Source organism: Aristolochia californica, unplaced genomic scaffold (assembly GCF_029961685.1).
Source record: "Aristolochia californica isolate CCGP_79_NKW_82.1479 unplaced genomic scaffold, dmAriCali1.0.hap1 SCAF_10, whole genome shotgun sequence".
NCBI classification, from domain to species: domain Eukaryota; kingdom Viridiplantae; phylum Streptophyta; class Magnoliopsida; order Piperales; family Aristolochiaceae; genus Aristolochia; species Aristolochia californica.
In genome coordinates, this window is record NW_027181771.1 from 34,656,505 (window position 1) to 34,673,341 (window position 16,837).

Here is a 16,837-nt window from a genome sequence, read left to right on the forward strand (position 1 = left end):
TCGAGCTTAACCTACATTTAATACTCTATATAAAATATATGTCAAATAAATTATATATAAAATTATGCATATATTTTAAAAAAAGAATGATAGGGGAGGTTCAAGATTAAATCTCAATAATGGATTAAAAAATACCAATATTAATATGTTTTACTCCAAATGTTGTCTAGTTTGTTTTGTAATTTTTGAATCTGGTCATAAATTTACCATGACCTCCTAAGTGCCCTTGGTTGAAACCTATATTCTCGGAAAAACTAGAAATATTTTTCCTATGATACATATTTCCAAAAAAACTTTAAATAAAATCCTATTACTATTAGTGACTTATTAGAAAATTAAAAGAAATATTTTAAAATTTTCTTAGGAAAGTTAAATGGACCTCTTATTGCCTCTTCTAGGGAAATAAATAAAAAATAATAATTAATCTAATATATTACTATACTTATTGATAAGTTTTTAATCAAATAAAATGTCAAACACAAAATTGCAATAAAAATTGCCTCATGCTAAACGTATTACAACATCAACTGTCAAATACTTATTCAAAAAAAATTTATATGGTTTTCTAGCCCATCTTGGCAGGAAAATCTTACTTAGAAAATTATATATTTTTTAATAAGAATTTTCAATTAAAAATGTTTACAAAAAATATGAGACATGAATAGTCCCTAGAAACTTATTTCTACTAAAATATATTTTCAATTTCTTCAAGAGCCATGAGATGAGAGTTTAAGGAAAAAGATTTTTTTTCTTTTTCACTTTATGATCTTGCATGTGCGAAATCATATTTGCGGGGCGGGGGGGGGGGGGTGTCTCCCCTGAACTTACGTATTCTGCCAAGACGACGTAGAGGAAAGGGGTTACGGCGCCATTGTCATCGAGGATGACGGCTATGACGGAGTCGGCGACGGCAGAAACAGGGGCGAAGGCGAGGGGAGGAAGAAATCGAACAACCGGCGACGGAGGCGGCCTACGAGTAGTTGTCGACGACGACAACAACGGACGGGAGGGGCTTGGCAGTGACAAGGGGAGGAAGAATTTTCCCTCCCTCGCTCCTGCTCCTGACTCAGCTCGTTAACAAGCCGAACCTCGATTTGGTCGAGCTCAACTCGTTAATTTAAACGATCTGATTCTGGATCTCGAGCACAGTTCAAGCTCGAGAGATACCGAATCGAACTGAGCCGACACCGATCCAAGCTCGAGCCGCTCGCGAGCCGGCTCGGTTCAAAGCCACCCCTTCTACCAACCACAAATAATTTTGATATTTTTGACAGGGATGAAGTTCCTCCATCATGGACTCCCAACCACAGCTAAAGAAAAAAATTTATGAGTTGCGCCAAAATATGTATAAAACTTGGGCATGTATGTCGAGGCAAAAAATAAGTTGCTCGAGTCAAGTTGACCCAGACTAGGTTGACCCCGATCGAGTTGGTCTGAGGTGACTCTGTCTGGCTGGTGCAGTAGCAGCATCCTCGGGTCAGCTGGGAAGGCTGGTTCGTTGGCTCACTGGCTTGACTCGGGCGAGTCCGGGTCTCGGTAGAACAGGAGCTGGCCGGACTTTAATAAATCATGTTTCCTAAGCTAGGAAACATGAAATCTTTCGTGTCTTCTTCTTCCTCTCCGACTCTTGGCCAGCGGAAAACAGAGAGTTCTTCGGGAGGAAATTTTTCGAATAACAACAATCCAGCAAAGAGATTTTGAAGACGAAACGAAAAACGAAAACTTTTTGAAATAAGAGACATCACCGAGACAACGACAACTTCCGAAAAACAACAACGCATAGCTGGCGCTTGGGAAGCTCGGCAGCGCTAGCAGAGTGAATAATTCTCAGAGACTCCCAAAGATTGATTTGCCGAATCCGTCTTCGAAAAACTGGTGTTAAGCAACAGAGAGGTAGAGACAACAATGAACTCAGACTACAAACGGGAAAACAGACTCCCGAAGCGACACCTTCCGAACTAGTTTCCGACTTCAAATGGAAATTGAGGCAGGATATCGAGTAATTGAGTGATTCCCGAGTCTCCAGAAACTGCAACGGAGCAGTTATTCACGGGAGAGATATCAGAGACTGACGACAGACAGTCTACCAAGAACTTCCGAGATTAAATAGCAGACTCTTCTTCTCTGGCAACAACAATGTTATCTTCGGCAAAAACCAGAACCTCGACAGATTTTTCGTTTCATCGTCTTCTCCGGCCTTTTGGATGGTAATGCGACTTCCTCGCTGTAAGAAGTCATTGTCTTCACCCCTGATAACATCTCTGGTTTTTCCAGTGAATAGACTCCCGTCGTCGTGAGAATCTTCTGCTGGTATGATGATGTTCTGCCGAGTCAATTCGGCTCAACTCGGATACGAGAGGAAGAAAAACAAAAATAGCAGTGTAAAAGTCGAAAATAAAAAAAAAATCTAGTCACTATAAAAAAGAAGTATCAATATGAGAAAAGAAAAAAATAATGGGTTTCTTGAATTTTGAAAACCATAACTACGAGTCCTGAAAATCTAAGTTGTGATACCATGTTGATTTTCCGAACTCCATGAATTTAACTCATAGAGAAAAAGGGAGAGAAACCCATTGGGAGAAAACTGGAGAAAGAAGGGTTATGAACTTGATTTTCCTAACCCTCCCCTGAAGCTATATTTATAGATTTTTGAAATTATTGAATTACAATAATACCCTGAATTTAGCGTTTAAACCTTAGAACTTTAACTTATTTACATCAATACCATCCATATGAGATGACCCTTTATTTACCATCCTACCATCTTGTATGTGGGCCTATGGGCCTTCTCTTTGATATGTGATTCTTGAATCCATCTGTTATATCTCTTAATTGCATGAGTCTTCCTTGGTTTTATGCGTTTGGGCCTATTTTCTAATACATTTGGATATGTTGGGCCTTCATTGGTCGTGAAAGCTTGGGCCCAATATTCCCACATCCACAGCATTGGCTTGAGCCACCAAAAGCTGATTTATTGGAGCTAACTTTTTCAAGACAATCCTGTTCAGATTAGAGAAGTCAATAACGATAATAAGAGCAGAGCATTAGATTACACATGAAATATGCATAGATTTTTCGAAGTTTTCAGCTAGAAGCAGAGAGTACGCAGATACTCCTGCTCCAGAAGTGAAAGAAGGAAAACGGAGTTCTAACTAACTGACCCAGAAAGCTGAACCTCCAGAATCAGCACACCAAAGACCCCGAAAGATGAAATAGATTATTCAGAAGCAAGTACTGTAGCTGGTTAAATGGAAAGTGAGAGAGAGAATGAGAGAACGGGAAAGAGCTTCGTAACTGGAGGATGAAAAGGCGAAAGACAGCAAACATGAAATCCGGAAAGATTTCATATCGAAATCATTGGTTGACAAGAGGAAGACAACAACAGGTTTAAATTTATACAAAAGCAGAGACATATTTCTTGTCCACTCCATCGAACTATAAAATAATGTAATTTTTTATAAATGATCACGTTGGTCTCTCTCTCTCTCCCTCCCTTCAACCCGTTCCTTCCGCTGGCCCAACCTGCAACCCAACGCTGGGCAGTCCCCTCTCCCAAAAGCCAACAACACGAGACAAAATCGAAGAGAAAAAAACAATATAAAACTTTACCTCAATTCCCTGGGTAGTGTCTCGGGTAAAAAAAATTTCATTCATACTCTTTTTCAAATTCCATAAATGTGGGTTGATCGTATATTTTATTATAGTTAGATGATTCAGATGATTTCTTATTTGATCCTTTTGAATTCCTTATTTAAAGTTGCGGTGGGATCCGAATATTTTGACTGGTTCTTAACTTGAAAATTTAGTATTTCGATAAATAAATTTGAAAGTTGGGTATTTAATGGCGGTGCAACCAGATACGAATTTTCTGTAAAATTCCTAGTCTGCCAAGTGCAGTAAGCCTCCAGAAAACAAAAACCGTACCGGAGAACTACAGGAACGATCGCTATGAGCAGAGAAAAGACGGCATGCGTTACCGGTGCCAACGGTTACTTGGGATCTCTTCTGGTTAAGCAGCTGCTTGACAAAGGTTACGTCGTCCACGCCACCGTGAGGGACCCAGGTTTGTTTCTCCGCCGCTTCTGATCTCTACTGATGCAATTAAACTGCACGATAATTGACTGGCAATTTGGGTTTTTGAAAGAAACCACAGTAGATGATCGTTTCTTTCCGGAAAGGGTGAATTAAGACGAGTCAGCTGGGGGTTCATCAAGTCAATATGGCTTCCCTTTTGCTTTATCATGGATAAATGACAATCGTTTCTTCCTTTTGAAACTTTCCTTTAATACGCGCGTTCTTTCTCTTGGGTCTCGATACAAATACAGGGAATCAGGCGAAGGTTTCACATCTCCTGAATCTTCCCGGTTCTGAACGCCTCAAAATTTTCCGGGCAGATCTGACCATCGAAGGCAGTTTTGATGATGCCGTCCGTGGTAGCGATTTCGTGTTTCATGTTGCGACTCCGGTTTTCATCGATTCGAAGGAACCAGAGGTAACGACAAACTTTAGATTTTTCTAGTCGAGATTTCACGAGTGATCAGGCGAAGTTGCTTCGATGATGGAACTTCCATTTCCGCCAATTTAACTCTCTTTTTTTTAAAAAAATAAAATCTGGGAAGAACGAGATGATCAAACCAGCTATACAAGGAACACTAGACGTCCTAAGAACATGCGCGAAAACGAAGACGATAAAGCGAGTTGTATTGACGTCCTCCTCAGCAGCTGTAACTGTACACGGGGAAGAAGAGCACGATCGAGTCACGTCGGAGGAGTGTTGGGCTGACGTCGAATTTTTGGTTTCCAAGAAGCCACGAAATTGGGTACATGAATTAATGTTCAGAAGAAAATATTCATTAATAGCATCCAATTGCTATTTGGCGACGAGTAATCGAGTTTCACTCAATGAACAGGGATACAGAGTTTCGAAAACTCTAGCGGAGAAAGAAGCTTGGAAGTTCGCCGCAGAAAACCAGATTGATCTTATCTCAGTAGTCCCTGTTCTCACCAGCGGCCCTTCCCTGACACCCGACATTCCCAACCGTGTCATCCTGGCTTTATCCTTACTCACAGGTGAGATGAGAAGATTGAAACGGTGAGAACCATTGGAGCAATAATAATAATAATTCGTTGACATTCCATTAACGACATGAGATTTGAACGCAAGCTTCATGGAAGGTGTGTGGGTTGGTGCAGGGAACGACTTGGCCCTCAAAGCCAGACAATTGATCTGTGGGTCTATTCCTCTCGTCCATGTCGATGATGTTTGTCGAGCTCACATATTTCTGGCAGAGAAGGAATCGGCATCTGGGAGATACATTTGCTGCGCAGCTAATACATCTGTGCCAGAGCTAGCAGAATTCCTCTCAAACACATATCCGCAGTACATAGTGCCGACAGAGTAAGAACACATCAAAAGCATTAATGCCTTGCAGAAATTTCGATCCAACTTAGCTTACCGATTAAGATTGTCATGTCTTTCTAATTCTTATGGAATTTGCTGCAGCTACGGCGATTTTCCTTCAAAACCCAAGTATCCGGTATCTGCAGAGAAACTGATCAAAGAAGGCTTTACTTTCAAATTCGGAATTGAAGAGATCTTTGATGAATCGGTGGAGTACTTCAAGGCTAAAGGACTGCTCCCAAAATGAGGATTCCTTGTTACAAATTAGAGCTACATTTTATATTTATGTTGTCATGGCTTTGCTGGTAATAAGGAAGAACATTAAATGTTGCTGCCCATGCAAATTGCCTCAGGACTTCTGGTTTTCTACATGGAAAATACTAGCTCAAGAAATTAGAGAAACATCAGTTTGAATACATGAATCTGGTAACACAATTCGCACCGACAAGAAAATTCAGATGAGACTTACAAACAAAAACCAATTACTGGATTCTAAGCTCTCTGTTTTAAGCCGCTGCTGTTGTTAAAGCAATCTCTTTCTCTTTAACTCTCTTTGCTGTCGATCACTTGGCCGGTTTTAATAAAGTAGCAAACACAGGTCCCATCCTCAAGGATTTTGTGTCCCACTCTGCTTCGCTACTTCTTTCTCTATTGATGAGTAAAACATTACATTTGAGCTGTGAATTGGTCCTTCTACCAGTTCAAGATCAAGAGAGATCATCCAATACATTGGATCATTTACCAAATCATGATTAAAAAAGTTGACTGCTTCTAACAATCTTAAAGCTAATATAAAGATACCAACCTTAATAATTTGTCCCTGTTCACCCTCTTCTCTGCTCTTCACATGCTTAATCTTCAAATTCAAGTCTTTAACTATCACAGTACTATTGTGCTTGAAGAATCGAGTAATCTCCCCAACTTTACCCTTTTCTCGCCTTAACATGCATCTTTTGCAGCACTGGAAGACTATTTGGTTTAGATTCTTTGAGCTCTTATCTTTTAAGCTGCCATTACATGTTCAAAAGACAAAATTTGGTTATTTGAGAAAACAGAATTTAATCACGAGTGCTTCCACTCAAACTCACCAACTAAAAGATCTCACCATAAAATATCGCACATTTGCCTTAAAGGTCAAGTATGATGGGATTTTCAATTTGGTATAGTTGCATAATATTTGGCAGGCTATCTGAAGGAGCTTCACCATAAGAGCTCCATTAGCATCTACTTGCACTTGCATCAAAGAACTTCTATCATTGGAAAAAAACGCAGTATCTAGGAAATTCACATGATTAAGAAAAGGGAAACCCATATTCTTGTTGTTGACGGCAAACAAGTTAAAACAACCAATGTTTATGTTCATATTGAGTTAAAACAACCAATATTTATGTTCATATCCTCCCAACTATAGAACCATTGTTTTTTTTTGTTAGGATAGTGAGATAGAACTGTTTTTATTTGGTGAGTTATCGGTTGTCAATAGCAAACAAGGAACTTGTCAACTAAGAAAATAATTATTAAAAAAAAGTGCTGCCAACATAAATCTATGAAGTACTTCCTCATTAAACAATTATATGAAATCAAATATGGGAATCTTACCTTTCCAGCATGAGAATTACAATCAGTTCTTCAAAGTAATCTTAACTTTTCCATGAAAATCACTACTACGGTTAAGCATTCTTTTTCCACTTTTTTCTTATTTGATAACTTTTACCCATAATATAACCATAATGAACAGAGGCTCACAGAGATGTCATGAGGACTTTCAGCATAATCGAATGTCAGGCATTCCATCAGGACATCTCTATGATAAGCCTATTATCTATTGAATGATTGAAGCATTTTCTGAGGATCAGGTGCTTCCATGCTTCTAAAACAAACATATTAAAACATTTAAAGGCAGGATGTTTTTAAGTAACATTGTAAAAGAGCAGAGCAGAGCTATAGTTTACTGATAAAAGGATGAACTTCATCCTTCCACTAAATTTAGTACAAATACCTAAAGAAACCAGACATCCAATATCTTAGAACAGAGATGGGAATCTTAAAGTTGTGTTAGAATTGCAGTCAAGTTTGCGTGCCTGTTTGTTAAAATTAGTCTTAGAGCTAACTCAAAAAAATGACTATACTTCTAAGCAACTATAAGGAAAGAAAACTGCGTAATGAAAGATGCGATGCTCCATTAATACATTTCTTACTGGCACTAGAGCTTGCTGTGGTCAATGTTGAATAAAATTTTGCATACACAACCACAAAGTTGCTGTTCTATTCAGTCCACGTACGGAATACAAACCCTCACAGCACGTAAATACACACGTACTGGATACAAACCCTCACAGCGGGCAAATACACATCCAATGAAACAGAATACACAAACAGAGTATTAAAAAAAAAAAACAGAGCTTGAAGAAAGAAGAAAAAAAGACCTCCTTTGGTTTGCTTGCGTTGTCCTCTTCCTGTTCCTTCCAGATCCACTCGTCCGGCAAACTCTCACTGCACGACCAAGCTCCTTCCAATGGTGTCTTGCACGTCTCTGCAGGAACGTCTTTGCGAGACCTTCTTCTTCTCAGTGCCCTCTTTCTTTTCCCTCTTCTCTCTATCTTCGATCTCAGACCTAAGCTCCCCCTTTTTCCCTTTCTTCTCTTCTCTGTTTCTGTCCCGTGAAAACCTCTACCTTTCTGTTTCTCTTCTCTGTTTCTGTCCCGTAAAATCACCCCCCAGCTTTCTCCCCTTTCTAAAAATTAAATCACGACACGCTGCTTCTACAACTTAAAACAAAGGTAATGGGCTCAACCGGGCTGGGCCTCTTTAGTGGGATGGTGTTGATTTTCAACACTCCCCCTCAACACCAGCTCCTATGCCTAGATCATGTTTCATCAACACGGTCACGCCTCTTGATCTCTTCATCTTTTGGCCTTCTTCGTTGCACATCCTCTTCCCTCCTTTGCCAAGTTCCCACTGAACTGTCCCTTTCCTTTTGTCGCTCAAATCCCTCTCCTTTGACTCGTGAATAATGCCCTGAATTTGAATCCCAATCTCTATGCAGATAAGAGTGACCAATATCATCTCTCCTTCGATAAATTGGCTCATCTCCATCTTGAATCCTTCTTGCTTCTCCAACCCATCTTGATCGTCCATCTTGAGCAACTTCATCTTCTCCACCTTCTCCTCTTCTTTGATAATCCCTGCTACTCCCAGATCTTCCCTTGCTACCATCACTATGAGCTGGCCTCATTTCATCCTTAGCTGCATCACCCCAACCCCCAGATTGGTCTGCATTCTTCCAACTATCAGCACGAGATCCCATAGCATCTTTGGTCCCCACATTTACTTGGCTAGAATCATGCCACTTTTTTTTACTATTGTCGTCCACTGCTTTACTCCAAGAATTTGGCTTGTGGCTTGCCAGTGCCCTGTCCAATCCATTCACTGACTTGGAAGAATAACAAACTTGATCCATCTTGTTCCCCCAAGTGTCATCACTTGAGCCAAATGTCGTCTTATCCCACACAGAGACTTTGAAAGATTGACCAGCTTACTTCGCTGTTTTCTCCCAAGGATCACAATTTGAGAGTGTTGCAGCCTTTTGCCAGCCATCTACTGCTTCATTAGATTCCCCAACTTGATTTGCTTTGCCCTCCCATGGGTTAGCACTTGAGCCAACTACAGCCTTTTCCTGGCCATTTGTTACATTTTCATATTCACAAGCTTGAATCGATTTGGCCTCCCATGGATCAGCAATGGAGCCCACATCAGCCTTTTCCCATCCACCAATTGAGTTACTAGATCTACCGGTTTGATTCGATTTGATCTCTACTGGAATAGCACTTGAGCTCCCTGCAGCTTTCTCCCAGCCAGTTGTTGCTTTACTAGATTCATCAGTTTGATTTGATTTCCCCTCCCAAGCATCCACACTTGAACCATGTGCAGTCACATTGTATGACTGCTTCTGTTTATCTTTAGGTGTTATTACAGTGAGAGCTAATTCTTCTTCCCCCATAACAAATAGCGCTTCAGCATCCCAACCCTCTTCACTGCTCTCCTGAGAAGTGTGAGTGGTAGTATTACCTTTAACAAACTTTTTCTTGGACCAACAATCTTTCACCAAGTGGCCCATCTTCCCGCAGTTGTAACACTTGCCATCGAACTTTCTACTATTTTCACGATTCTTCGAAGCTCCCCCTGGACGAGAGTTTCCCACTTCTTGGTGACTTTTCACCTTGTCACCTTCCTTTCTAGATCCATTGACAGTGTACCGCTTGAAAGTACCTCTGCTCTTGCTAGTGTAGAGCGCTTCCTCCTCAGCCTTCAGCGAGAGTGCTCCCATTTGCTTAGCCAAAACTTCTTGACCAACAAGCAAATTTTCAAACTCAACAAGTGATGGTTGAGTCGGCCATCCCTGTACATCGGCAATGAACCCTCGATATCCGGGTCTCAAACCATGGATAATTATTCTCTTTATCCTGGTTTCCCCAATAGGAGTTGTTGAGTCTAATTCTGAAATTTCCCGGCATAGCGACTTCATCTTGTGAAAATACTGAACAATAGTCATGTCGCGTTGCGTCATTGATAGAAGCTCGTTCTCGAGCAGTTGCAATCTTACATCATTCTTCTTTGAGAACAGTGTAGCAAGAAAGTCCCATGCTTCCTTTGGTGTTTTTGCATCCCGGATGTGCTCCAATATTTCTTCTTCAACTCTAGTCTTTAAAGCAAACATTGCTCTGCCTGCTTTAATTTTCCATTTTCGCAAGATGCCATTGGCACCTTTTGCCGCCGGTTGTGTAACTTCACTGCAACCAACAACCTCCCACAGGTCTTGACCTTGTAGGTAGGACTCAATACATGTTGACCACGTGTTGTAGTTTTTGTTGTTGAGTTTCTTGATTCGTACAACCACTTGAAGGTCACTTATCATGCTGACAGAACTTTGACTATACCGAACAGGGTACCTTACTGTTCACAACTCAAGATAGTTTCACAAAAAAAATAACGGTCCCCGACCGTCCCGCTCTGATACCTATTGTTGAATAAAATCAACCACAAAGTTGCTGTTCTATTCAGTCCACGTACTGAATACAAACCCTCACAGCAGGCAAATACACACGTACTGGATACAAACCCTCACAGCAGGCAAATACACACGTACTGGATACAAACCCTCACAGCGGGCAAATACACATCCAACGAAACAGAATACACAAACAGAATATTAAAAAAAAAACAGAGCTTGAAGAAAGATGAAAAAAAACCTCATTTGGTTTGCTTGCGTCGTCCTCTTCGTGTTCCTTCCAGATCCACTCATCCGGCGAACACCTTTCTGTTTCTCTTCTCTGTTTCTGTCCCGTAAAATCACCCCCCAGCTTTCTCCCCTTTCTAAAAATTAAATCACGACATGCTGCTTCTACGACTTAAAACAAAGGTAACGGGCTCAACCGGGATGGGCCCCTTTAGTGGGCTAGTGTTGATTTTCAACAGTCAAAACCCTGTCAACTTAGATATAAGAGAAGCCCTCTCAACTTGGATATTAGAGAAGTTGAGCAAAACTTAATGATTGGAAAAAATCCAAAATTCGAGACCCAAACACTCGAAGGTAAGAAAGATTCAATCGTCGAAATTCAATGAAAGTGAGAGGCCAAATTCACACCTCGTTTAAAAAAGTACAAAAATGGTATAATTCTTTTTATTCGTATTTAAGAACTTTGAAGCGTCTCTTTCTCCATGAGCATGAATATGGTTCACATTTAGCCAGCAATGTAAAATTCTGTATGCACTTTTTCTAAAAATGACGAAGAATCGATATCAACAGTCAGAAAAGCACGCTGCCAAAGACGTAGAATTTCGATGATTGGAGCACCGGATATATGAGATAAAAGATTAAATCAAGTCTGAGAAGGGAAGAAGGTAAAAGAGATTACCGGAGCTAAATAAAAAGACGGAGAGAGGCGTTGGGTCCAAGAAAGAACTAGAGGAGAGAGAAAAAGTTGCCATCGAGCTCTGAAGGGTAGCCATTGCCATTCGCTATTTCACTCTTTGCCTTGAGACGACCAGATTTAAGATAAAATTGGAAAGGCCACGTATTCAAAGAATTACATATATTATAGTTTTTAATTAAACATATGGCCTATTAGCTCAGTTGGTTAGAGCGTCGTGCTAATAACGCGAAGGTCGCAGGTTCGAGACCTGCATGGGCCACTCATGTTTTGGAAAAATGAAATTTTTAAAAATTTTCTTAAATGGACGGTTACATCCTCATTGATCGAATAATGAAAAACAAAGGTAAGGTGTGAAGAAATGCACATGTACACGACCGAACTCAACGCCAACAAGTGACAACAGTCTAAAATATTAAAGAAGAAAAGAAAAAACACTATAACTAACTAGAAGCTCAGGCAAAATCAGTAGAAAATGATTTCTCTTCTCCCTCTTTTTCCTTTTCTGTCGATACAAAAAATGACTATGTTACAATGACCTTATATCTGACTGAAATCAAATGCCTTTAAATTTCAAATGACAGCACAAAAGTGTGAGAAATTTTTGGAAGAAGAAACAGACTGCAAGATGGCTAGATAGGTAGATGCTCCCCATTGAGATTTGTCAAACGTCCTGTGAACCCGTCATGCTTTCCATAGATTCCTCTCTTTGAAGCTCAGAGACAGGAGTCTGAACCTCTGCTTGCTCCATGTCTACAGCCACTTCTTCTAATGTGATGGGCAAGGATGGCTTGTGATGCTTTCTATTATGGCGTAATTTGATAATCCGTGAGAGGGCTTGAACTACGTCCCTCATGAAGGGCCGTTTTCTTGAGGATCGGTTGATGCATCTATACGCAAGGGCTGCCATCTCATTAAGTTCTTGCACATCATAATCCCCATTCAGTCGGGAATCTGCAATTTCTTCCCACCCGGTTTTACCTTCAGCATTTAGTGCTCCCTACTCACATAATGGTGCAGAAAAAAATGTAAAATTAGAAACAGTGAGAGAAAATTAAAAAATAAAACCGGTGCAACAATAGACAAAAAATCACACGACTATACAGAATAGAATGCAGTTTATCACCCATGAAATTATGCTCAAATATTCTGTCCAATTTTATATACATGAAATAAAAATGTTCAATGTTCAGTATAGCATGGACAGATTCTTTTCTAAGCTGCAACAAGATATTACCAAGTTCTACTAACCAATACACTTAAAAAAAAAAAAACTAAATAATGAGACATGGGCAGAGGTCTTACGAGCTCAACATATTCCAGAAGGCCCTGTTGTGGAACCCGGCCAGCAATCAGTTCAAATAACAAAATTCCAAAACTATAGACATCACTTTTTTTAGTGAAGGCCCTCGACGATACATATTCAGGATCAAGATAACCAAATGTTCCCCTGATGTTTGACATATGTGGGTTGACCATTTCTTCCCTTGAAAGCCCAAAATCGGCTACCTGCCAAATTTTGGACTAAAGACATTAAGAAACATATGCAAAACATTTTTGCGTTAAAATAAATAAATTCCACAAAGCCACAATAGAACAAATTTTCAAGATCCAAGTATAGAAATTGGAAAAAGAGATTGGTGCTTACCCTTGCTCTCATGGACCGGTCTAACAGTATATTGGAAGACTTGATGTCCCGATGGATCACTGGTGGGACTGCCTGCAGTATATAGAATTATTAGTTAGTATTAGCTAGTTTTAATTTTGGTTCCATCAATTAAGGAGAGAGTTTACCCCATCGTGAAGGTATTCTAAACCCCTTGCCACATCAAGAGCAATATATACCCTCAAGTTCCAGCTCAATGGATCATGTTTTTCACCTTCATCTAAGCATATAGAAACCAATACAAAATCTCAGTAAGACTATATTTAATGTTTGAAAATTTGTACTTATTGAAAACAATTTTACAATTTTACTTACTATACAGATGAGAAGCAAGACTGCCATTACTCATGTACACATAAACAAGCATATGCTGGCCTTTCTCTGCACAATATCCCACCAAATTTACAAGATTTCTATGGTGCAATCGACCGAGTAGTAGAACCTGAAAACAGAGAAACAATAACTTGTGCTTGATGTATGTGAATTTTCTCCTGTGGAAATGACTGGAGCAAGAAGAGGTTCTCAAATTTTGGGTCTTCTACACCCTAACCAAATGAATATCACAATGAAGAACAGTGTGAAAAAAATAAATAATCATATGAATAGCAAAATATCTTGCTCTACACAAATCCCTTCCAGTCTAGGATAAAAAAAATAATTAGCTTTTTCCAAATTTGCAGTATGAGTCTAGCGCCTAAAAGGTTCAACATGCTCTTCTCAGAAAAATTAAAAGATCATAATCGATTTAAGTACATTAAGCAATGTTATATGCTTATTACACTGATCAAGACCTACCTCTGTTTGGAATTCCCTTTCTCCTTGCTTGGAATTTGTAGCTAGCACTTTCACTGCTACCGTCTCACCTGTTGACATCTGAGCTTTATAGACTGGCCCAAATGCCCCCTGACCTAACACTGTGGTAAAATTAGAAGTTGCTTTTTGAAGATCTCTGCAAAAGAATTGTCAAGTGCAAGGTTAGACAGATAGAGAACAAAAAACAAGAGAATTAAATTCGAAAAATAGTACATCAGATTGACAAAGTAATAATCCACCATAAAAGGCATTTTATAAGATGAAACAGTTTTGTTATCTAAAACAGCATTTTACAGATTTTCCATATTTACTTTTATATTGTCCAATGGAAAACCAATTATGACCCCTAATGAACCTCAATAGGCAAATAAGGACAAACTAATTCTTTACAAACCAAATAACAGTGGATATAAGAGAGAAAAAACCCAAATAAGAGTGGACATATTAGAGAAATCCAAAAGAAGCCCAATTGAGCCTGTCAAAATTGCATACCTACAGTAAATCGGTACAACGAAAAAACATTAAAACTTCTCGTGAAGACATATCCTACTATGGTTTTCCATTTCTTTCTTCGAAATAAAATTATACTCCAAGATCTTATTATTCTATTTGCTAATCTAATAGCAGTCATGTTGATGACTCTAACATCTTCAAAATCCAACAACTATTGCTTGTTTTAATAGAGAAAATTGAATCTAGTAGGATAAAAATATCATTAGTTTGATAAAAAAAATAAAAAAATAAAAATAAACTAATTTAAATAAACAAAACATCAAAAGATGATAATAAAGAATATATTAGATTCGTGATTCATGGTTATGAACGAACTTGTAAGAGTATTTGGGTATTCCAGAAACAGAGACTATGTTCTTCCTCTTAGCTCCTTCCAGCCACAAAGTCCCACTGACATCAGATTCCTTAGGTGATTCCGGGCCAATAGTTGAGTCCGACATTGTAGTGCAGGAATCAGCACCATTGGTACGGATAGGAATGGTTGCAGCCCTCCTTGAACTACTATTTCCTATCTGTGAACGTTTCTTGCGAAGCCTGATAAAAAACAGAGCCAAAATAGCCAAGAGAACCCCAATTATAACTCCTATGGAGATTCCAACGATCAAACCCCAAGAAACGCCTTTCATCTCAACAAGAATTTGGTTTACTACTCATGTATTTATCCATGTAGACACCTGCAAAAAGCAAAAAATCATGTAAAAAGAAAAAGAATAAAAAAAGATGACCACTGCTACACTTTCGTGACTTAACAGCAAATCGTTAATTGACAAAAATAAATAAAACCAATTTCAGAGGCACAAACCATCTAAAAACATTACACATTCAGCGATTATCAGTAAAACAAGAAGACAGACTATGTATATATACACTGAAATAGACTGAGAACACATTAACGAAGATCAATTTTATAGGAAGAGTGTAATTAAAGAAATAAAAAGTCATCGGAACATTAAGAAGTCTCAGCTAGATATCACTTCATCCCTCTCTTTAAGTTGACAATTAAGCTTCCACTCTGCATAAATAAGGTTAGAGTAAGGAAAAGTATGCGTAAAATGTACCAATCAAACGCGATAATGAGAAGAGGGAAGAAAAAAGACCAAAGAAAAAAGCAGCAGGAGTTTGTAAAGTTTTTTGTCCGAAGCAACTCAACATTTAGGTTGCACGTGTTGAATCAGATACAAGAATAAAAGCAAACAAGACATCTAGCTGAAAATAAAAGCAAACAAGACATCTAGCTGAAAATTAAAACGAGGAACAGAAGATAGAAAATGACGACGCTAACTAACTCAGTGGTTTCTTTGTGAAAATAAACGGTAAACCATAAGATCAATAACCAAAAGCCAAACCAGATCTACCTAAATTCTCAAATAAAAACAGGAAAAAAAACAAAAAATCGTCCAAAGTCGCCAAGCAGCGAAGACTTTAAACGAACAGATGAAAAACCGAAGTGGACTTCGATTTCATCACTTCAAACCAAAACACACAAACCGGATCTTCCAAACGTCGCAAGTAGATCATAAATACCTCCGCAAGCAAGCAGAAACTCCACCGTACAGGCGAAGAAACGAGAGAACAACCAATAACAGCAACCACGAACGCGGAACAAATCACGAGAAACACCGATCGAAGCCAGACAACTACCTCCCACCGCTTGAAAACCGAACAGTCCGAGCTCGAAACGAGACTGGACAAATCAGCAAACACGCTGGGCAAATCGCATTCGAGGAACCAGACCGAGGAAGCGGAAGAAAAGGAGCAGCAGGCATGTCTGATCAATGTCCCAGACAGAAAACCAAAAGAAAAGCCAATCCATTTTTAAATCCCTCTCACACAATTTTTTTTAACAAAACAACCGCGCTCACGAATCCCAAGGCCACGGACAATATTACAAAATTGCCACCGCTCTCTCAATGACAAAAAAAATGCATTATGTCCCTAATCGTTATTCTTTGGTAGTTGTTTGAAGGTGAAACTCGAAAGTCGAAACTCCCAAAGTCGCGCTTAAACGATGGAAACCATCCTAACCGTCCAAATAGGGGCACCAGTCCACGGATTAGGTGGTTGCAGATAATCTAATTGATCAGATTTTATGTCGGGGTTGTTGACACAGAGTAACCATCAAATGTGTCTATTGACGACATAATTGAATTGTTACGGGTTACGACTTTCGATCCATATTAGAATTGGTCGTGTCGCATACTTGTTAGTATAGTTTATACGGCCATATGGGCCACATCTTTACATGATAAAATGGTTCCAGAAGTATTATAGAACTTGAGATCAGAACTCAACGGCGACTCCGTTTTTCTCAGTTCGGATTAGGTGCAGCGATGATGGCCACAAGAAGATACGAAATACGTGAGAATTATCTCGTTATTTATTTCAAATGGAAGAAAGAGGGGAACGCCTTTCTTCTGGTATTGCAGTAAGCAGAAAGCGAAGACTTGGGAATGAATCGAAGCCATTAAAGTATACTTGGTCCGATGTTTGTGTAGTAAAAATAAGCAAAGACAG

At 39.2% G+C, this 16,837-nt stretch overlaps 2 protein-coding genes, 1 non-coding gene and 1 pseudogene across 4 annotated transcripts; 2 read left to right on the forward strand and 2 right to left on the reverse strand.

Annotated features, from left to right (window-relative positions):
- Positions 1 to 3,948: 3,948 nt before the first annotated feature.
- LOC137942598 (anthocyanidin reductase ((2S)-flavan-3-ol-forming)-like) lies at positions 3,949 to 5,730 on the forward strand. Its single transcript, XM_068788304.1, has 6 exons — positions 3,949 to 4,063; positions 4,326 to 4,492; positions 4,620 to 4,820; positions 4,911 to 5,070; positions 5,194 to 5,398; positions 5,504 to 5,730. Exons 1-6 carry the CDS (start codon positions 3,949 to 3,951, stop codon positions 5,646 to 5,648), a joined length of 993 nt encoding a protein of 330 aa, XP_068644405.1. The 3' UTR covers positions 5,649 to 5,730.
- A 50-nt stretch (positions 5,731 to 5,780) lies between these two features.
- LOC137938291 (large ribosomal subunit protein uL24c-like) lies at positions 5,781 to 11,416 on the reverse strand (annotated as a pseudogene).
- A 103-nt stretch (positions 11,417 to 11,519) lies between these two features.
- Positions 11,520 to 11,593, forward strand: TRNAI-AAU (transfer RNA isoleucine (anticodon AAU)). Its single transcript has one exon. It is a non-coding gene; the product is annotated as a tRNA-Ile (tRNA).
- A 202-nt stretch (positions 11,594 to 11,795) lies between these two features.
- LOC137942599 (calcium/calmodulin-regulated receptor-like kinase 1) lies at positions 11,796 to 16,090 on the reverse strand. Of its 2 annotated transcripts, none has more exons than XM_068788306.1 (8): positions 15,848 to 16,090; positions 14,639 to 14,997; positions 13,793 to 13,946; positions 13,313 to 13,439; positions 13,126 to 13,217; positions 12,980 to 13,051; positions 12,637 to 12,840; positions 11,796 to 12,331 (listed from the first exon to the last, which is right to left on the reverse strand). In XM_068788306.1, the coding sequence occupies exons 2-8, from the start codon at positions 14,947 to 14,949 to the stop codon at positions 11,996 to 11,998; spliced, it is 1,296 nt and encodes a 431-aa protein (XP_068644407.1). In that variant the 5' UTR covers positions 14,950 to 14,997; positions 15,848 to 16,090; the 3' UTR covers positions 11,796 to 11,995. The 2 variants fall into 2 exon arrangements, with proteins under 2 accessions (XP_068644407.1, XP_068644406.1); XM_068788305.1 differs by having other exon boundaries at positions 12,637 to 12,855.
- Positions 16,091 to 16,837: the final 747 nt, after the last annotated feature.